At 40.1% G+C, this 22,008-nt stretch overlaps 1 protein-coding gene across 2 annotated transcripts in view; it reads left to right on the top strand.

Moving 5' to 3' along the window:
- TBC1D4 (TBC1 domain family member 4) overlaps nt 1-22,008 on the top strand; it is a 153,916-nt gene that overhangs the window by 115,349 nt on the left and 16,559 nt on the right. For both annotated transcript variants that reach the window (XM_026661087.1, XM_026661184.1), the window contains 5 exons: nt 10,272-10,432; nt 11,588-11,797; nt 17,079-17,237; nt 18,091-18,249; nt 19,561-19,805. In XM_026661087.1, coding sequence (XP_026516872.1) covers nt 10,272-10,432; nt 11,588-11,797; nt 17,079-17,237; nt 18,091-18,249; nt 19,561-19,805 — 934 coding nt within the window. The remainder of the gene's footprint in view (nt 1-10,271; nt 10,433-11,587; nt 11,798-17,078; nt 17,238-18,090; nt 18,250-19,560; nt 19,806-22,008) is intronic.

Raw genomic sequence — 22,008 nt, 5'->3', positions numbered from 1 at the left:
CGTTTACTCTAGCATAGAGTTTTCCAATAATATATTGATTAGGTTAATTAAAAATGAAGGAAGTGCCCTCTTCTCCTAGGACTCAGAATCCTACTTCTAGTTCACTGAGGTAGATTGATTTGGGAGTTATAACTTTTGTTAGTAGGTGTCAACAGTCTTTTATCCTCCATCTACTTTTGGTTAATGCTGAGGAGTCTCCATAAATCCCACAATTCTACCACAAACTGGACGTTTTTGTTTATCACTTCATAGACAGAAAGGCAGGGCCATTTAAATGTAAACAACAATGCAGGCCTGCCCTAGGCTTACTAAGGATAAGCATCTGTGTTTCTGGAGGTTGGGGAAAGGTGAATACTAATTCTACACAGAGTGAGATATGGTCACTGCCAGAAGTCAGTTTTTATTCTTCTGTTATGTTGTGGGCCAGAGTCTAATCTCAATAATGCCAGTGTAAAAATCTCCATTGAAGTCAATGAAGTTGTTTCAGATTTACACTAGTGTAATAGATCAGAATGTGGCCCTCTTACAAAAACAGATTTTGAGACAAACACCACTTTGAAGAATACATTAGCTAAGGATATTGTTCACTGTAGTGTGGAGTTTTTAAATGAAAATTAGTGGTTAATCCTAGCAACAGGATCTATCGATCTATCTAATATAAATAGACAGTGGGGGAAAATGCAGAGGTTTTATTAGAAAATTCTGTACTGATGGTGTTTCATCTGCATTACTTTGAGCTCTGCAAAACATTTCACATCCTGTTCTTTCTAGTCCTCTCCTTTTTTGATCTGGAGTGTGTTTGTGAAAATGAGATATTACAGTGTTTATGCAGTTAAAACTGAGTGATGATAAAGTAGCTATGTAATAATCAGCAGTCGCCCAAACATTCAAATCCATATAATTTGGCTTGGTTTAAAGAGAATTAAGTGTATCATCCAAATGGCGTTCTCTTCCTAGATTAGATTTTCTGATTCACATTGCAAATGTGTTACTGAAACCACCATAATATGCCATCAGGTTGAGGCATGAAAGAGGAAGTTCACATCTTTCTTGTGGTTTGATATATATATTTTTTGCTGACAACTTTCTGTCTTGATAGATTCACATAGCAAATGTCTGCTAATTTTTTTTTTTTTTTTAAACTGGGATGGCTGGAAACTTCATATTAAAATAAAACAGGTAGTGTAATACAAGAGTTCTTCGAAAGGCAAAAAGCTGTAGATTGTTGTTTGAACTTCTAAGGCCCTTAATTATAACTTCAAAGCACTTGTATCTTTTCACAAACCTGGCTGTTTTAGTAAGAGAGATCCTTGCAAAGATCAATAGGAGTTTTTCATGTATATCTTGGCCCATGACACCTTTTTCCATATTGAGAAAATGCAGTATCCTCTGCCACAGTTTTTGGAACCTTTGATGGCATGGTTAATGTAGATGGTACTGGGGAAATTTTTGTTAGTCTTCCCCTTCTGCAATGTGAGGTTACATGTAAATTATATGTAGCTTGATTTTTTATTTATTTATTTATTTATTTTTAACATTTTTGTGCTACTGGCAGTTCTACTGCAAATCTTAATGGGCAGCAGGAGTGTGTGTCAGCTTACTTTTCACAGAGCTAATTTTAACAGCTATCTTTGATTTATAGTAGTTGGATGGGTTTATTCAAATACAATGAATACCAGTTAAACTGTACAGCTGTTGAATAAAAAGCAGCCCTGCTTAAACTGTGCAGCTATTTTAGGTGGTACACAAATGTGATCCTCTGAGTATTTTGTTTTTCACATCTTCATTGCTATACCAGTGGTCAATTTAAAAAAAAAAATTTACCGAGGTATTAGAGACCTAATGTCTGTTTCCCACAACAAACATATCTCCTTTTAGCTGGACAATGTGTGTTCTTTGTGAAAGTATCTTGGTGATAATTATTGGCTTTTACCAAAAAACATTAGTGTGTGTTAAGCACTTTGGGCCAGGTTTTAAAAGGTATTTAGGCACCTTATGAGATTTGCAAAAGCACCGTGGTGCCTAACACTGCCCTAACACTTTTTTGAAAATTTCAGTAGGCACCTGAATACCTTTAAAAATCTGGCCCTTTTAGAATAAAATGTGCTGTGTTATCGGAAGTACTGTATTAAAATGCCATCATTAGACCAAATCCGTTGGTCCTTATCCACGTCTTATTCCAGCATACTTCAAACTTGGTTTCATTAGAAGACTGAGTAAGACTCTTCAGACTTTCCCCATTATTAACAGGGTTTGTCCATTAACAGTTGTCTTAGCTTTGTAGAGACAATTCCTGATTGATAACGAACACCCACAACTCTGCCTTAGTCAATGGAAGTTGCTAGTGCTTGGAACCTCTCAGAATTCAATATGGAAAGATTTTGCTTGCAGTGGTAAACTGCTTTCTGCCCAAGTGCAAGTTTAGGGTGGAATTTGTACTCTGAGCTCTTTTTATTTAAGACCATTTTTAGGTGTTAACACTGTGGGGGTGTTTTAACTGACTGTTTAAAATAACCCCTTTGAAGCTTGAAAGCAAAATCTGGTTTTTCGTTTAAATCTTCTTTCCTTCATCTCAGGAATCTTTGGTTTGTTGTTGTAGTATTGCTCCTGATGGCTAGACTATTGCCGTGGAGTCTTATTTTTTTTTTTTACCAGACATGAATAATTACATGGACTTTGCAACAAGGAAAGAAGCTAGTTCCAGTTTAGAGCTCACCAGTTTAAATTGTGTCCCAGTTGCAGCATGCTGTTTTACCTGTTGTGTGTTTTGACTGGCTACCAGTGAGTTACCAGTGTTTAAATTCTAGTTAGTATGCTTTCCAAATCTTTGAAATATTTAATTGCTAACAATAAATTATTAGTGCTCTAGGAACTAAGAAAAGCAAAGGATTTAGGAGCAATCTCTGAACAAAATAGCAGCAGAAAAATAATCTTTCAGAATAAAGATAACTGACAGCAAATATAACCAAAAGAGAGAGAGACTGGTGGGAACCAACTTTTTTTGGTCCCCTGAGGGAGGAATACTTTATTTCTTAACCTTATGCCAGTCCAAGTCACAAGAATTTAAATTCCATGTGATCATTTGTACTGGATTTGGGATTGTTTGTCCATCTAGTTTTCAAACGGCAAAGCAGGTGCTCTATTTGCCCAACTGCTATTTAGTTAGTTGCATCAAAGAAAAGCAGAAGTTGAAGTGAAGTGAAAGCAAATTGAAGAAAATGCAAATCTTGACATGAACAGCAAGAGTAAAGAGTTACTCCTGGGTCAGTCGTAATGAAGGGATTTAAGTACAAAAAATTTCAGATAAGTATTGTAATTCAACGTGATCTTATTTCTTGGAAGAGCAATCTTGGGAGGATACTTTACAGATTTATTTTGAAAGTAAGCTTTAGATAAGTGAAGAACAGTTTGTATTTGCAGTTAAATGAAAATAAGCAGTAAGTTAGAAAGTGTGTCATACATAACAGCTGCCTCAAGAAGCTGTCTAGTTTTCAACATAGCATGTACTGTCTAGCATGTAGTACCTAACAAAAAGAGGTAGCAGATATACTGGTGTGCTTTAATATAATATAGTTAGAGTTTGCCAAAATGAGAAAATGGGTTATTGTTCCTTCAGACAGACACTTGAAAATTTTCCCATAAAGCATGTCTTAAAGCTCTGGTTAATATACAGTATTCTACATTCTGTTTCTACAAGGCACCTATCTTCACATTATGTTCTGGCTGTTGAAGAGTTAAAGTACAAACTGATAAATGTCTGAGGCATTTCATTGTATTTCTAATTTCGGTTTTTGCGTTTTATATAATATATATGCAAAGGATTTCAGTATTAAGAATCAAAGAGTATATTTGTTCAGCAGCTTTACTGAGAATAATCATTTTTATTTAGAACTGAGCTGTGAAGAGAGTGCCTGGTAGAAACAGAATGTAGAATACTGTACTGTATATTAACCAGAGCTTTAAGTCATGCTTTAGGGAACATGTTTTAGCAGGGAATGACCAAACACATACAAACATGCTTCACCTTGCCAGAAGCCTTGTTTGTGCTTGCTAGACACAGAAAGGACCATTATAAGCAAAATCCAAAACTGTTTTTCAGGGGGGCAGAAAGAGTCAACATATCAGAATTGTTTTTAAAATTTTTTATTTTACTTTAGTCAGTTAAATTTTTAGGGATCTCGTTGCATTTGCATGACTTCCAAACTGAGATCTTTATGTATGGAACCTTTACTATGAGAATGCATGCTCAACATTTTTAATGAGAAAACTGTTCAGGTGCCACAACAACATCCACGTTTTTAGTTCAGCTGTTTGCACTATTTTTCAATCCTTTCCTTTCTAGCGATTCTACTTTTTGGCTGTTTAACATTTTATACCGTCAGATATTACCTACTTATGTTTGAAAATGCAGTGTATTTTAATTGCTTGTATAAATCCCTGCGTGCCTAAGTGTGGGTAGGCTATTAATATTACATAGCATGCAGTTGTAGTTTTAATTTTACTAGTGCACATGTTATGAGACAACGAAAAGAACTGGGGGTAGAGGGAGGGTAGGGAAGGAATTCATAGCTTTTGAAGCAATTATAAAATACCCCTTCTCGAAGCAACTTGTTTTCAATTCACGTTGAAAAATGCAACAAATCTTTTTTTTTCCCCTCCCTGTGTCCTATGAAAAGTTTCTTCCTAACACATGCTTATTGACTAAGCATAATCTGAAATTAGAACTACAGTGATCACCCTTAGTGTTTTTACCAGGAGGGATATTAGTAGAACCTGAATAAGCTTTCCAGCCTGTAGAAATGTTTGCCCTGTAAGGCCCAATGGTACCCTCCTGTGATAAAGCCTTGGAAGACTCCTTTGAATGTTCCCCTCAGGTTGACATGCAGTTTGATGGATCACAGAGATAAGGATAATGCTTCCCAACCCTGGTAGCTGCAAAAACCTGGTGCTTCAGTTCTCCGTGCTGGTGGCTGGCCTGTTATTACCCCCATGGCAGCAGCCTCTGGAGCCATACTGCCATCAGTAGGGCCCTACCAAATTCATGGGCCGTTTTGGTCAATTTCATGGTCATAGGATTTTAACAAGTGTAAATTTCATGATTTCAGATGTTTAAATCTGAAATTTCAGGGTGTTGTAACTGTGGGGGTCCTGACACAAAAGAGGTTTTTTTGGGGGAGGTTACAAGGTTATTGTAGGGTGGGGGTCGTGGTATTGCCACCCTTACTTCTGCACTGCTGCTGGTAGCGGTGCTGCCTTCAGAGCTGGGCGGCTGGAGAGCGGTGGCTGCTGGTTGGAAGTCCAGCTGTGAGGGCAGCGCCACTGCCAGCAGCAGTTCATAAGTAAGGATGGCATGGTATGGCATTGCCACTCTTACTTCTGCGCTACTGCCTTCAGAGCTGGGCACCCGGCCAACAGCCGCTGCTCTCCAGCAACCAGGGAGCAACACAGAAGTAAAGGTGGCAATACCATGACCCCCCTACAATAACTTTGCGACCCCACCCATGACTCCCTTTTGGGCAGGACCCCCAGTCTGAGAAACGCTGGTCTCCCCTGTGAAATCTGTATAGTATAGGGTAAAAGTACACAAAAGACACATTTTACAGGGAAGACCAGATTTCACGGTCTGCGACGCATGTTTCACGGATATGAATTTGGTAGGGCCCTAGCCATTAGCATCTATGTCCATGCCTGGACAACTTCTCCCTCTGAGGGGAGCTGGGAGTTAATGTCTGGCTGCCCACTGAGTTCAGAGTGGGGTGACTATAGTGGTGTTGATCCTTCTGACCTCCAGCATGCACCTGCCTAACCTAGGTACTAAAATGCTGGACTAGTACACATCTGAAGTAACTCCTCTGAAGTTAGCTAATCTGGATTTTCATTAGTGTAACTGAGAGCAGATTCCAGCCCACTAGGCCTAGACACTGAGTTGAACGTTATTAGCAATACCTAAGATAGTTGTATAGAAATCTATCACCACATACTTGAAAGTTTGGGAAAATATGGTAGAGCTGATATGACCATTTCTGCACCCAGTTTGGCCAGCTTCTGCTTCCATCTGCTCATTTTAGTGGTGGAGCTTATAAATAACTTTAATATTTATTTGAGGTGTGGGTTACTTACTTTTCCTGTTACCCTATAATACATCCTTACATGCCTTTCAGATCAGATTTTAAATTTTAGGTCCTCTTAGCTCAGAGAGGCAAATTATCAAAGTAGAATTTAAGAAATTCCAAGGCACTCTATTTTATGTTTTGTGGGTTTTTTTAAATTTTAATTAAGGTATTATCAGAAAAAAATACTCTACACTTTTTTAAATAACCACTTGTATCCCATTGTATGCGTCAAGCTGTGTGCATAAGTCTGACACCAACTACCTCTACAATAGTCAATTGTTTTTGGAAAAGGAAATGAGGAACTAAGATAGTCATTCAGAATTACAGGGGAATTTTGGAAGATAATGCATAATTACCAACATTATCTTAAGTGTCCAAGGATGTGAGACTTATTGTGTGAAGTGCATAATGGTAGCTATGTTTGTCTACAGAGAAACAACCAGTGAAGCACAAGTAACTGATCACATTGTACATACTGAAGGTCAGAAAGGTGCGATATTAAACCATAGACTAAAATGTGCGGTAGCTACCTCTCCACCTCTAATTTTTCTATGCATGTTAAATATTGTAAATAAAACACTGGTGATGTTTCACCTTTCTTTGCAGTCACTTGCCCCAGAATTGCATGTCCCCAAACTGCATCCCCCTTTTGAGTGCTTGCGCTAGAATAATGGCTTTGTTTTTATTATTTGTATAAAGAATGATAAAAAGAAGGGGTTATGCTTCTCTTTTCTTGTTCTCAAGGTTACGTTTTTGTAAGATTTGTAATGATTTAGCTTTATGTTCTAATGCATGATGCAAACATTTGAATAAATGTAAATAGTGGTGGTAGTTTGCATCCTTAGTAATCCCTCTGTAACAAATTAATAAATAGACCCAAATCCTATTGCTTTACCTCCATGACTTGTCTCTTTGACGCTCTCATGAAGTGAGCAGATTTTGGCCCAAAATGAATTGTATCTTCTGCAGTTACATACCATGATTTTCAGACTACTCTTTTCATCACCTCATTTAGATTAATATTCACATAACATTCTCTGTAGTTGTATATAATAGAAATAGTATTCCTTCTTTTATTATCCACAGAAAATGTGTAAGGCAACTATTGGGCCATAGAAAGATTAAAAACTGGGATTTTTCAGTGTTTTGGTAGGATGTGACACTAGCTAATCCAAAAATCAATCCTAGCTTTTACAATGGATCATTGTTCAGTTTACAATATTCGATACAAGAGTTGCCCAAATCTCTACTGAACCTGCAGTCCTTGAATGGGCAGATAAAACAAAAAACAGGATAGATTGAGTACATACAGACTTACTGTGGTCCTTTTGTTCAGACGATAAACCGCATAATCATTCTGTTTTAAAGTTCAGTAAACTGAAGTTTTCCAAAGACCAGAACTGGCTCTGATGAAGGTACATATTTGTGACCTTGGTTCAGCATGTTGCTTAGGGCAACATAGCTAACATAACTGTAGCTTTTAATATGACATGGTCTAGCTCACTTGCATGCTTTCTCTTTTTTACCAGTTGACAGGTCAGAGATGCTGATTACAATTGGCAAATTGTTGTAACATTCCATTTCAGACTTACTTCCTAAATATTATAGTGAGCACTTGTTGACCTGTCAGCCCTCCCTTTTCTATAGATCCAAGAGTCTGTAGCAGTAGTATCCATGGAGGATTAACAAAATTATATAAGTACTGTAAGTCCTGGGGGCATGAAAAGTTCTGGTTCTTTTAGAACTTTCCTGCCAAAGGCTGCCTCTGTAGATGCAATGTTCTGTAGTGTCCTGACAACCCGTCATGATAAAGTTGCAGCCTTGCAGTATTCCTCATTTGACACTTTCAACCTGTCCTCCTGATGCATTGTCATCCCACTGGTTGAGTGCGCAATGATAGTTACCTGTGATATTGCCCTGCTAACTTTGTAAACCTCTAAAATACTCCCTTTTAATTTTATCTGAGTATTGAGGCTTTGGTTGTCTTCTTCTTTCCCCAGATGGCAGTGTGGGGTAAAGCACTGTAAAAGGACTGCAGACTTTCTGTAACCCAGAGTCCAATGCAGGTGTTCTTTGAGAAACTCCAGTGAGTGCCACCCACCTTCTTTAGGGAAGAATAGCTCCGATCACTCTGAGGTGCTGCAACAGAACCCTAATGGAGTACACGGTAATCCTGTGACAAGCACAGGCAAATCTCTGGCATCCCCCTTTTAGAGGACTTCCATACTGTACAGAAACCCCATCACTTCTTTGAGATGAATGGTCCATTCTACCCCTTCTTCCTCTGCTGAATGTGTTCCAGCAGACTATTCCAGGAGTGCGGTCACATCTCTGTGGTCAAGGGTTGTCTCTAGTCCATTTGAGGATGGCTGGTGCTATTTGTCCTTATCAGCTGCTACTGCAAGTGCTTTGTCCAAGCAGTGTTCTGCCTAAATACTTAGGATTGGTAAAGATTTGTTTGACTTGTACATCTGCCTTCGGCAAATAAAGCAATAGGTGTCTGCAGGCCAGTGTAACTGCCATGCGCTGAGCCATGGAAGGAGTGCAGGGAAGGATCAGTTGCAACAGAGTCAGCCAAGATTTTTTTAGGAACATAGGAACACTGGATATATTCGATGCCCTCATGGATTCAACCAGTGATTTGTTTGGTTCAGTGTCCTGGGTAAAATTTTCAAATAATGAAACTCAACAGGACTTGGGTTCCTACCTGACTTAAGTGCTTTTGAAAATTTTACCCCTTGTCTCCAGCAATGGCCAGTGCCAGATGCTTTAGAGAGAGGTGTTTAAGCACCATAGTGGACAATTATAATATAACTACCTTACCTAAGCTCCCTCTAAGCTGTGCGGCTGCGCAACTGCCTATTAAGTGTCGCGCAGGCGCTCAGGGCTGCGGCGGGGAGAGATGCCTCTGCCCAAGACCTGGACCTGCCGCAGCACCCCTCCCCCAGTCCCGACCCAGCTCAGCCCTGGACCTGCCACGGCCGGGGGACAGGCACCCCGACCCAGCCCGGTCCAGACCTGCCGCAGCCAGGAGACAGGCACTTCTCCCCCCCCTCCCCACTGTAGTCCCAGGGAGCCCCATTGCACCCCAAACCCCTCATCCCGGCCCCACCCCAGCCCAGAGCCCACAGCCCCAGCCGGAGTCCTCACGCCCCTGCACCCCAGCCCTCTGCCCTAGCCCTGAGCCCCCTCCCACACTCCGACTCCCTCGGCCCGACCCTGCCACATGAATTTTATTATGTGCACCAATATGGAGGTGATGTCACACATCACCTCCATATTGGTTCACATAACAAAATTCATTCTGTACATGGGTGGGAAAAATTAGAGGGAACACTGTACCTCACAGGGGAAAGTTTCCTTCTAATCTCCTGCTCCTCCTTGCTCTCTGCTGCCTCTTCCTCCATCAGTATTATCTGCTCAACTAGCTTCCTGTGGCCCATTTCTACGTGCCAGTTGTGGGTGAGATCAGTCTCCTTTGGAGCACTGCGACAGGATCTATCTCTCCCCTGCTTTCCTTGCCTCTGCTCCTTCTGCTGAAAATGCTGGTAGAGAATGCAGACTCCCCTTTAGTGTGAGGCAGCAACGGGGGAGCACTCTCTAGTCATCCCCTTGTTCCCTGTCACTGTCAGCCGTCTCCCTGAAGAGTGGGAAGAGGGAATGATGCATGAGGGGGGGTTGCCTGAAGCTATAAGCACTTCCACCTTTGGGCTCATGAGCCTGCTTACTTTTAGTCTGTCCTGCCAATTAAATGAGTTGTTGGGTTTTGTGCTCAAGCGATGTCCTCACTTTGATGTCTTGCATCAGATCCTCTTTAGGCCGAAAGGAAAACAAATTGCAGCCATTTGAAGGCTGAATATTAGTTTATTTTCCTGCACTTGAATGTCTCTTAGTTTTTCAAATGGAATTTTGAAAAAAGATAAGCTTTAATTCTGAACATTAGACTAAGCACTGTGTCTCTATACTAATGCTCCCTCTGCCTGCTGTCTGGAGTGAATTTCGCAGCATCATTTGGCAATTGTGTTCAGGTTGTGGTCTGTGATCATGATCTGCCTAACACTGACTCAACATATGCATGTGTGTTTTTTGTGGTGTACCTTTATCAACTTTGTTATCAAGCTGATTTTTTGGTTGCACTCTCTGCTTGTTTTCCTCCAGTGATGGGGAGGGAAGGAAAAGGACCTCGTCTGTCTGCAGCAATGAGTCTCTAAATGCCAGTGGGGTCACTCTTACCCCCCGCCGCATCTCCTGGCGGCAGCGAATCTTCCTGCGGGTTGCTTCACCCATGAACAAATCTCCCTCAACAATGCAGCATCAAGGTCCGTGGGGCTTCAAAGAGGGCAAACTGTGCACATGCTATTGCTTATTACTCCTGGAAAGAAAAGTAGATGTTTAACAAAAAGCAACTTAATGCAACATTGTAATGTACTTGCTGAACCAGATTTGGGCAATGTCTCATTGGGGCGGCTTTGAGTCTTTGTTTTGAACTGGTGTTTCTAGCAGTAGACGCAAACTAATTGCATTTTGCTATAGTTGCCGGCAAGGGCAAAGAAACTGCAAGAACTGCCTTTAGGTGATCAAAATATCTCTGTCAGCAAATATTGCCACACCCTGCTTATATAAGAGACGGCGGGGTGGGATAGCTCAGTGGTTTGAGCATTGGCCTGCTAAACCCAGGGTTGTGAGTTCAATCCTTGAGGGGGCCACTTAGGGATCTGGGGCAAAAATCAGTACTTGGTCCTGCTAGTGAAGGCAGGGGGCTGGACTCGATGACCTTTCAAGGTCCCTTCCAGTTCTAGGAGATAGGATATCTCCATTTATTTATTTATTTATTTATTTATTTAATTTATTTATTTTTAAAAGGAGAGCATTTTGACAGTGTTCTGTCCCAAATAGAACACAATCTGGATGTTAAGCACCCTTCCCTATTTTCTTTCTTTTTTAGTTCTAGATGTTAATCTACTGGTCTCCTAAATGCACTAATGCATGAAATTGCTTCTAAAAAGTCAAAATTCTGACTAGTAAATATGGCTCCTATATCACACTTCACAGCTGTGGATCCACTACAGAAGTTCTCTAGATTCAGCGATTGTAGACGAACTGATAGATTTATTGCATAAGTACTGTGTGATAGCAGAGAGAAAAACATGGCATCTCTGCTAGGTGGAACATATAGCAAACTATGGCAGTTAACAAGCTTAACTGTAGAAAGAGGTAATAAGGATGCAGTGGGAGTGGTCAGCTATTAAGCTGCCCTTTGTAACTTGGAGGGAAGTTTGTGGAAGGGTGCTCAATATAGCCATTGACCTTAAAGCGTCATTTAAAATGTTGCCTCCACTGTTAGAAAAGTGTGGTTTTTAGCTTATAATTAGTGTATTGTTGCTGAATATGATAGCAGAAATTACTGTCTTCACTGTGGCATGTATAGCCAATGTAATCTGGATTTCCAGTGATAGTTATGTGATTCTTTGCAGATGGGCTTGAGGGGAATGAATTGTTGCCACTGTCCCCTCTTGCTCCAGCCTTGGAGGAGGACCCTCTTTCTTTGATATTGCAAAATGAGGATGCCCCAGATAAGGCTGGCGGGAGAAAAAAATCGGAAGAGTTGCAGAGTCTGTGGAGAAAAGCTATCCATCAACAAATCCTACTGCTTCGAATGGAAAAAGAAAACCAGAAGCTGGAAGGTTAGCCACTCAGAGAAACAACTGGGCCTGGTTTTCAGAGGCCCAGACCACAAGCAGCTCCCATTGACTTCAACTGAAAATCAGGGCCAGTGCTATTATAAGTTATGCAGTAGTTTCAGAAATAGAATTGGTGCAAGACTGAGGTTTACAATCTTAGAAGCGCTGCTGTTCCATGCAAAACTTGCAGTTTTTCCTTGATTTAGTGATTAAAATACCTGAAAAGATTGGGCATATTAAAAGATGACACAGCTGGCATATGAATTACTGTTCTGGTTATTTCAAAAAAGGCATAGATGCAAAATCTTCCATGATTTAAACACTCTTTTCATGAGGTGGAGCAAAGATATAGCATACTGCAGTACATTCTCCATCAAGTTCCCCTTCTTTATAAAAGTACATGCTTACATGTCAGTTTTGCAATTTAAAAACATGCTTTCTGTCAGAGTAAGATTCCGCATACTTGTGTGTATATATTTAGTATAAACCATTGCTATACATATCCTGGGCAACCAGATTCTGGAATACCAGACCACCATACAGGATTTATTCCTCTTTCATCTTATAGCAAACTGGCATGAATACTTAAATCATCAGTGAACTGCTCCCTTCATGCCTCGTTTCAACAGGGTAGCGAATGATTTTCTATTGCACTGTCCAGATAGGTGTTATACATCATAAAAACATACGATGTTCCAACAAAATGTTTCTTGTATATTTCCAGTCTTTCCTACTCTACCAGAGAAGTAATTAAGGTCCTAAATTTTTCAAAAGCAATTAGTATTTTGGTGCTTCAATTATTTGAGTGCTCAACTTGAGATACCCTAAAGGTGCTTCATTTTTCAGAAGACGAGTGCTCAGCACTTTATGAAAATCAGGTCCTGATAAGGGTCTGAAGTTGGACACACACTCTATTCATTTATCAACATTTTGGCCAAGATTCTTACTAGTGTTATTCAGGATTCCTTCTACAAAAGGTAGTAGTCAACATCCTGGTCTAAACGTAAAACTTGTAGAAATCAAAAAAGATTTAATTTACACTTAGTGCCTTTACCCTAAAGCAGGGGTCGGCAACCTTTCAGAAGTGGTGTGCCACGTCTTCATTTATGCACTCTGACTTCAGGTTTTGCATGCCAGTCATACATTTTAAAATTTTTAGAAGATCTCTTTTCATAAGTCTATAATATATAACTAAACTATTGTTGTATGTAAAGTAAATAAGGTTTTTAAAATGTTTAAGAAGTTTAATTTAAAATTAAATTAAAATGCAGAGCCCCCTGGACCGGTGGCCAGGACCCGGGCAGTGTGAGTGCCACTGAAAAATCAGCTCGCGTGCCGCCTTTGGCATGCGTGCCATAGGTTGCCTACCCCTGCCCTAAAGAAACTGCAAATGGTAATTTGCATATATTGTCCTGTGCAGTCTTTAAGTTTCCAGAGGCTGGCATTATGCTGCAGTCTCATTCTTTCAGCATAGAAATCCTTACCATCCTCATTTGTGAAAGTCTCATGCCCACCTCCCATTTCTCCATTTCTTTAGTGCACCATATAGGCACCAGTCCATGCTAAGGATACTAGGGGAGAGGAAGGAAAAAAATGGCAGGAGTCTTTCCATGTGACTGCAAACCCATGTCCTTGAATACACTGCTTTAGCACCTAGTGTGTTACCCTCCCAGTTTGAATGACATAGGGTTTGTAGGGAACATCTACTGATTATTTAGTCATTGAAGAATGGCCAATCCAACCAAATCCTTTATTCTTGGCTATTTTTTTTAGCAACCTGCCAGTCTGTGTTTGGGAAGAGAAGAGGCCACAATGAATAAGCACTGGTTATTCCTTTAGATTCTTTGTACTTCAGAAAGGGCTGTTTGTATCTTGAAATCTCAAACCTTGCAGGTATCACAGACACTTAAAACTAATCTGACCTCTGCAAGAACAAATGATAAAACAGCTAAAGAAATAAGTGGTTTACAGAGTAAAGAACATAAAGCTAATGCCTCTTTCTTAGTTAATGATTAACACTAAATGTGCATGTCTGGTCTCTCTGGTGAAAACTAGAAAATAACAGTGTAGTAATGGGTGCTTGTATAACTGCATTCCAGTTTTGAACCCACTGGGTTCTCTGACTTGTGGAGTTTTATCAGCTGAGAATGCATTGCTGCCAATACGTTGGACTTAATCTCACCAAGTAAACGCAGGTGACTTTGCTTAAGGAACCTAGGCACTGGTTATCTAGTGTTAGAGGAGACAGGATGACTTGAGACAAAGTATAGGTTGTTCTGGAAATTTTCCCAGTCTCCATATAAATTTTGCATTTGTTTCGTTGGCATATTTATAGTCCAAGCACGTGTGGTATTGTGTGGAAAGCACCTATTGAAAGCTGACGCACTTTGACTTGAGCAGGGTATTTCATTATTACACCTTGATTCAGATGGTGGTTGGTCTCCCAACACTACAGTCCATTACAGACTTCAGAAAATGTAAACATAAACCCAGAACGGGCTGAAACCTCTAGTGGCAGCCTGATTCTTAGTTGTATATTCATCACACTGATTATTATTGCTTTGTTTTTGATGTGCAATTTCCACCCCTTTATGAAATAGCTCTCAGCAGTTCTTATCTGCTAATGTGTTGTATTAAATGTACTGATTAAAATATTAACAGAATCTCTCCCACTGTTCTTTGTGCCTTCGAGGAGACTTGAATGCTAATAGTTATTTGTTCTGCAGAAGGTAAGATTTGTGAAGCAAATACCTATTGTTTTAATTTTGATAGTGGCTAAAGGCTACTTTTTTAAACACAATATTTCTAGGTGATTTCACAACAGGAAAATTTAAAGTGAATGGTAGCAAGCAACTAAATCTATAAAAAGCCTAATTTTGCTGCCCTATTCTCGCTGAGCAGTGCCTTACTCCACATGCAGTTCCACTGATTTCAGTGGGGTTAGTTTTGGAGCAGAGTACCACTCAATGTAAATAAGGGTGCCAGAATCGAATGCCTTTTTGGCAGTACAGGAATTTCACATTCTTATGGTCTTGCATTTATGCAACAGTTTGCATAAAAAAAATCAGTTGTGGGTTTTTTTTTTTTTTTTTTTTTGCCTTTGAAGAACAACCGTTGTTCCCTAAAGATAACTTTTTTTAAAAAATCCAGGGGCAATATCCAAGTTTAGATTGAAGCTCGTCGAAGCAGGAGCTCTCCTAAATGCTTCGTGCCTAGCACAAAGCGACTGGGTCCCCTAGACACTACCACAATAGAAATAATTACAAGAATTGTTTATTGGGCCCTCATCAGTCAGATAAAGATGATAAATTATAAAGCACTTGGGGATACTCAGCAACTAGACTTGTGGAATGGCCTAGACATTAATTCCTGATCCTGCATGCACTTATGTATGTGTCCCAATTAACTGAGGCTTGTCATGGGTTTCTTCCACTTTTTGCTGAAGCGTCGGGTATTGGCCATTTCTGGAAATAGAGTAGCTAGTTGAGGGACAGAAGGTCTGATTTGGCTTTGCAAGTCCTATGTTCCCATAGAATCCCCAGTGTTGGTTTGTATCATTCTGATCTGGGGAAAAAACAGTTAAAGAATCATGGTTCCTCAGTGAACCATGTAAACTTACTTCCAACAGTGATCACGGTAAATGTGTGAGACTTAGAGTTATAGGAATCCTTGAGGGATCATATTGTGCAATAATGCAGTATGTAACCTGCTCACATGATTATCAAAGACTCTATTTGCAACAATTGGACTCTGGAACTGCATGTGGGTTAAATCTCAACGTCAGTAGCACGGTGTGTGCATTAAGCCCTCCACTTGCTAACAAATGCACAGTAAAAGGGCTACTGTGACATTCCCAGGTAGAAATCGAAATTAGGCCTCCATGAAAATCCAGAATTACCTGACAGTTGTTTTAGAAAAGTGAGTCTCCAGGAGTTGCTAGAAGAAGTGAGCAAAAGGCAGGACCTAATGAGAAGAGTAGGTGGTAGAGCATCAGACTGGATTTAGCAAATGGTGCACCTTAGAGTCAGGGAGATTAAAAACTCTTACCACTTTCTGCTGTCCTGCATTGTGACTCTGAGCAATGGTGTTAACGGGGAAAAGATGCTAAAATAAAAGCCCCATTGTGGTGAGAAGCATCTGTTTGAAACTGTCATGATCTATTACAGGGGTGGCCAACCTGAGCCTGAGAAGGAGCCAGAATTTACCAATGTATATTGCCAAAGAGCCACAGTAATACGTCAGCAGCCCTCCATCAGCTCCATCCCACTGGTCCCAGCATCTCCTGCCTATCGGTGCCTCCCGCTCCCTCCCTACACCTCCCAATCAGCTGTTCCGTGGCATGCAGGAGGCTCTGGGGTGGGGAGGAGCGAGGGCACAGAAGGCTCAGGGGAGGGGGAAGGGAAGGGGTGGAGTAGGGGCAGGGCCTGTAGCAGAGCCAGGGGTTGAGCAGTGGGCACATTGGAAAGTTGGCGCCTGTAGCTCCAGCCCCAGAGTTAGTGCCTATACAAGGAGCTTCATATTAACTTCTGAAGAGCCACATGTGGCTCTGGAGCCACAGGTTGGCCACCCCTGATCTATTAGGACCACTATGAACAGTGTAGCTGGTGGGACCACATAATGATAATGATCTCGACTTTGTCATTTAAAAGAGAAGTTTCCTAAAAAGACTTTACCAAAGCTCTTGCAGTTCCAGAAGGAGCATTCAAAGTCTGAGATTTCTCACAGTGAAGCTATTTTAATGTGCAATATACATAAAGTAAAAATTATCTGATAAATTGCTTTGCACAATTGTTTGTTGCTGAGATGTCAACATTTAGCCACAGAAAGACAACTGATAAATACCTCTCCATCATCAGCAGAACTCAGGATTATGTCTTTTGAAATGTGGAGAGATGATCCTTTTGTTCATTCCATTGACATTGGTTTAAGTATTATAAGGATTCTGTTGCAGAATATTCATTTCACTCAGCAAAGCTTTGCTAAAGTTCAGAGAAGGCGCAGTTGTGGGAAGGGGAGGAAACACATCTGATTTTTTTTCTTTTATGTTTCTTGTACGTTGGTTTGTGACTTTATCATGTTCTTTATTCAGCAATATGAGTCATATGTGTCTAGAGAGGTATAGCCCAGCAGTTCATTTAAAGTCAGTCTCCTATCATTTATCCATTCATTCGAAGTGTCCTATGCAGTAACAGAAGAGAGATTCTGGATATTACCTTGGCTGTATTGAGATATTTGATTTCTGATATGATCTCTCATATACTCTCCCTCATGTTCTATATTCCAGCAAGCAGAGATGAACTCCAATCAAGAAAAGCTAAATTGGACTACCTTGAAGTTGGTACATGTCAGAAAGATGTCATAAATATCTGGGATAAGAAGTTATTAAACTGCAGAGCCAAAATCAGATGTGACATGGAGGATATTCATACCACTCTGAAAGAAGGTATTTATTATGTGTGATATGTTTTGGCTGGGACATTTGGGAGACTTTTTTTTGTTCAGTCTTTAAGGTTATTTAAACCAAATCTACCTTCAGTAAGCTTGTTCCAATAGCACCAAATCGGTAAAAATTGCCCGTTGCCTTTTTTCCCAAACACCAACTATTTTGCAATGAGAACATATACTGATTCTGTTATGCCTACAATATATTGAGACAGTGCTGCAGAAAGATCAAGTGAATGATTACATAGTTGTACTCCTGTATGTAAGGTGATGTCCCCAGATAGGTTAGCATTGGTGGGGATTTCTCCTAGGGCCTTTGGATTTAAAAGCATGAACCTCTATTCTCTGAGCTGAAGAACCCAGTTCCTTGGCTCAAGGCTGTAGCAGACTCATAAACCTGTGTACATGGACTAGTGACTAGACAGGGGACAGAGGGCCACAGTGCATCAGTGTGGGTTATACATTTGTCTGGGGAAGCTCACCCTGACAATTCCCATATGGGTTACCCCTTGTAACACAATGCCCCAGTTGGGAATTGAATCTGAGATATCTGGACCTAAAATCATGAGCCTTTGTTGTTTAAACACAAAGGCTAAGTCCCTTAGCTTGAAGTCAGTAGTAGACTCATAAACCTCTATGTTAACTAGCCATTACATGGCGACAAAACGACTACACTATTAGTGTGAGTTACATGTAGATTAAGTCTTGTGGTTCTCAGCCTTCAAGTTAGGAACCTTAGCTATAATGCATTATATGACATTATCTTTATCAAACAGAAGTCACTATTATAGATAAAAAGCTTTCAGAATATTCAACTGCTCAGGGCATTTGTTTTCTCTCCCCTCTGATTTTAGGTGTACCAAAAAGCCGCCGGGGAGAAATTTGGCAATTTCTAGCTGTACAACATCGCGTAAGACATAGACTGCCAAGCAAACAACAACCTCCTAACATCTCATACAAAGAACTCTTGAAACAGCTGACAGCTCAGCAACATGCTATCCTTGTAGATCTAGGTACTTTTGTGGTGGCTGATAGATACTCTAACGTGTACTTTGTGTCCTATTGCTGAGGTGACTGGAAAATGTTGTTTTTAGTTTAAGTTTCATATTGGTACAGAAACAAAATGCTACTGTACATGAACATACGTTCTGTCTAGGCTGCCTTCAGTGTTGTCTTTGCTGAACACTCCTGCTCCTTTTGTTTGTGCTGTATGTACACCATGTCTGCAATGGGAGACACTTATCCATGAATTTGGTGAGTGCAATTTTGCAGGCTAACTGCAGTGGAGCAGGAGTGAACTACGAACTTGAAGGATGAAATTCTGGCACTGTTGAAGTCAGTGGTAAAATTCACTGTGATTTCAGTTGGGGGCAGGATTTCACCTGAAGGGTGAAAAGAAAAACAGGGCTGTGGGAAGAGAGGACAGGGCTATATATGCTGGCTGACTTATGAGAAAGCAATGGAACAGTCTGTAATGGTTGGAGGGAGATGACAGAAAAGCAAATAAAAATGAAGGGGAAAAGGAAGAGAGGAGATCAGGGTAACCTTAAGAATAATTATTCTTGGAGAACATGAATTCAAGTGTTTATTTATTGTTTTTTTTTTTTTAAATTACAAATGCATGTAATTGATCCTCTTCCTCTCTCTTTTCTCTCCCACCCTCTCGTATGTTACTTGTCTTAGATTGTAAGGGACTATCTTTCTGTGTGTTTGTATAGCATCTAGCACAATGGGGCCTGATCCTGATTGGAAACTTGGTAATACTGAACTAGAAATATTAAATTCATTTGTGAGTCAGTGTGATGGTCTTCATCAGGGCTGACTCCAGGGATTAGACTGGAAACGTCCAGAGGGAAATTATGAGTGTCTACAGTTGAGCTAAAGAGCCAGGCTTTGTCGCTGCAACATAGGTTTGCAGAATTGGATCCTGCAGCTTGAACCTAGCCCTAACCTGAAGTATCTATAGTACAACTTCGGGGAAAAAATAATAGGTTCCAGAACCTCTCTTGATTTTTTTTCTTTTTTCCAGAAAAAAAAGTGTATAACAAACAATTATCCAGTGCTTAGGTACAACAGCAATGGGTGCCCTAGAACTACCCAAGATACGGTTTTATTCAGTACAACTTTGATATTGCTGTAGTCAGAAAGTATGACCAACTATCCAAATTTCTTTTATAATTTAAATCCAATTCTAAGGATATGTTCTGGGAAGGCTTGATAAGAGAAACTTCTGCAAATACAGAGGAGAGGAGTTTTATGAGTTTCTGTCTCTCTAGAAAAGAGAACTGAGAATTAAATGCCTCTCTCTTTTATTTTTACGCCAGGCAGGACATTCCCTACACATCCTTACTTCTCTACACAGCTGGGAGCAGGGCAGCTGTCACTTTTTAATCTCCTGAAAGCTTATTCTTTGCTGGACAAGGAAGTGGGTTATTGCCAGGGTATCAGTTTTGTGGCTGGAGTACTGCTTCTACACATGAGTGAGGAGCAAGCCTTTGAAATGCTGAAATTCCTCATGTATGATCTTGGCTTCCGTAAACAGTACAGGCCAGACATGCTGTCACTACAGGTAAGTTGGTCCTTTCTCCTAAAACAAACTAAACTTGAATCTGCTGTAGGATTTCCAAGAGGCTGTGCCTGTTCTAATACTTGGAAAGTTGCAGTTTGTTAGGATGATAAGTGCTAGAGGTGAGTAAAATGCATATAGTTCTCCTTGCCAAACATCTCTCTTGTTTTCTTATTTAGAAGTCGATATAGAAGCTTAAGAGTTGTAAACATCTTCCCATCACAAACCCTGATACTCTTCCATTTGGAAACTGTGCCTTTTCTTTTAATCCCTTCCTTTCCTGCTCATTTTTCTGCCCTCTCCTCAAAAAAACAAAACAAAAGAAAGCAAAAACAACCACTCCCCAAACCCCATATAAACCATGATCATTTTTATCTGCCTGCTTGCCCCTGCCTTCATGCAGAGAATGAATAAAAACAAGGACACCCCCAACTAAAAGGTGAAGATTAAATGCCTCTCTGTTGTTTTGTTACATCATTTGTTAACTCTATCCAGAAGGATTTAGAATTTTTAAAAAATGTGCTCCCACTGCTGCTTCACTTTGGGAAGCCTTTAAAGCCTTCATCAGAGGCTGTATCATCTCTTATGCCACCTTTCAAAAGAAATGGAGAGAACATAGAATTGATACCCTTGTGAAGGAAATTAAGGTCTTGGATGTAAACTATCCTTGTGCAGCCTCCCCAGAGAAACTCCAGATCCCTCATCAATCTAAGATATGAAATCAACAAACTTCTGTCCCAAAAGGTTAAGTCTGCTTTATTTTGTTTGAAGCAAAACTACTGGGAATCTGGTGAGAGAGCTGGGAAGCTGTTGGCATATAGATTTAAGCAAAAGGCTTACAGAAATAAGATTGCTGCTAATCGCAATAGTAGCAATAAATTATATACAACACAGACCTTAATAAACAATTTCAAAAGTTTTATTCAAAACTATATTTACCTGGAGGGAATCCGTAAAGATGCCCTAGATAACCTTTTTAGTGGATTGTCTCTGCCACAGACCTGGCTGTTAGAAGGAACTTTTAGATGCCCTTCTAGAAATCGCAGAACTAACTCTGGCTATCAAAGAAATGAAGGTCGGAAAGACTCCTTGCACAGATGGGTTCCCAATTGAATTAAACACCTAGATTATTGAATATTCAATGAGGCCAAGAATGAGCAAACTCTCCTGTCTGCTCTAAGAGAAGCTGTAATTTCAGTTATTCCTCAATTTGGGAAAGATGTTGGACTATGTAGTAATTACAGGCCTATTTCTTTAATCAATTGTGACGCTAAGATTTTAGCTAAAGCTCTTTCTATGTGACGGTACAAAGGTCTCTCACACGTCATACACATAAATCAGGTAACTTTCTTCATAACAGACATAGCTCAGATAATTTGCTTCAACTGATTGATGATATTGCTGCTTTGGGATATTCTAAAGAATCCTTAGCTGTCACTTCTTGTGATGCCTTAGGCCCAGGCTATGTGGTCAGTCTTTTTCATGTGTTAGCAAAGTTTGGATTTGGTAACCAATTTATTGCTTGGATTACACTTTTGTACTCTAACCAACTTCCAAGGTAGTTACCAATAGTATTATTTCCGCCCCTTTTCCATTACAGAGACGTATGAGGCAGGCCTGCCCCCTTTCTCCTCTTCCATTTGATTTAGCTCTAGAACCTTCAGCCATTGCCATCCAAGGAAATCAACATATTCATGGTATCAGGGTAGGCCAAACGGAGCACAAAACTACACTGTCTGCAAATGATGCTCTTATATTTGTATCTAAGTCCAAGGTTACCATTCCTAGCCTTCTAAACACCGTTAATAAGTTTGGACTTTTCTCAGGATATAAAATTAATTTGGGGGGAAATCAGAAATCTTATGCATTAACAAATACACCCACCAAGGCATTTTTTTCAAATTAGGACTTTCAATGGCAATGTTTTTATATGAAATATTTATGGATACTGATCATCAAAAACATTCCAGGACATCCGCAAAATAAATGTCTGGGAGAATTTTGTTTTCCCAACTTGGAAAATTATCATATATCCTTTTTGTTAAGCCAGGCATCTTTGTGGCTGTTAAATATGACCATGTGGACCACACCTTGTGTTCAGATTGAACAAGAATTGGTATACCCTCTCCCCCTTTCAGGCATTGGGGGATCGAATTATTATGGATTTGATGGCTCCAGAGCTCCCACAATGACGGTGGTGGGGTAA

The sequence above is a fragment of the Terrapene carolina genome, unplaced genomic scaffold (genome assembly GCF_002925995.2).
Source record: "Terrapene carolina triunguis isolate 2854851 unplaced genomic scaffold, T_m_triunguis-2.0 Scaffold21, whole genome shotgun sequence".
Lineage (NCBI taxonomy): Eukaryota > Metazoa > Chordata > Testudines > Emydidae > Terrapene > Terrapene triunguis.
This window is presented reverse-complemented; position numbering and strand designations above follow the sequence as displayed.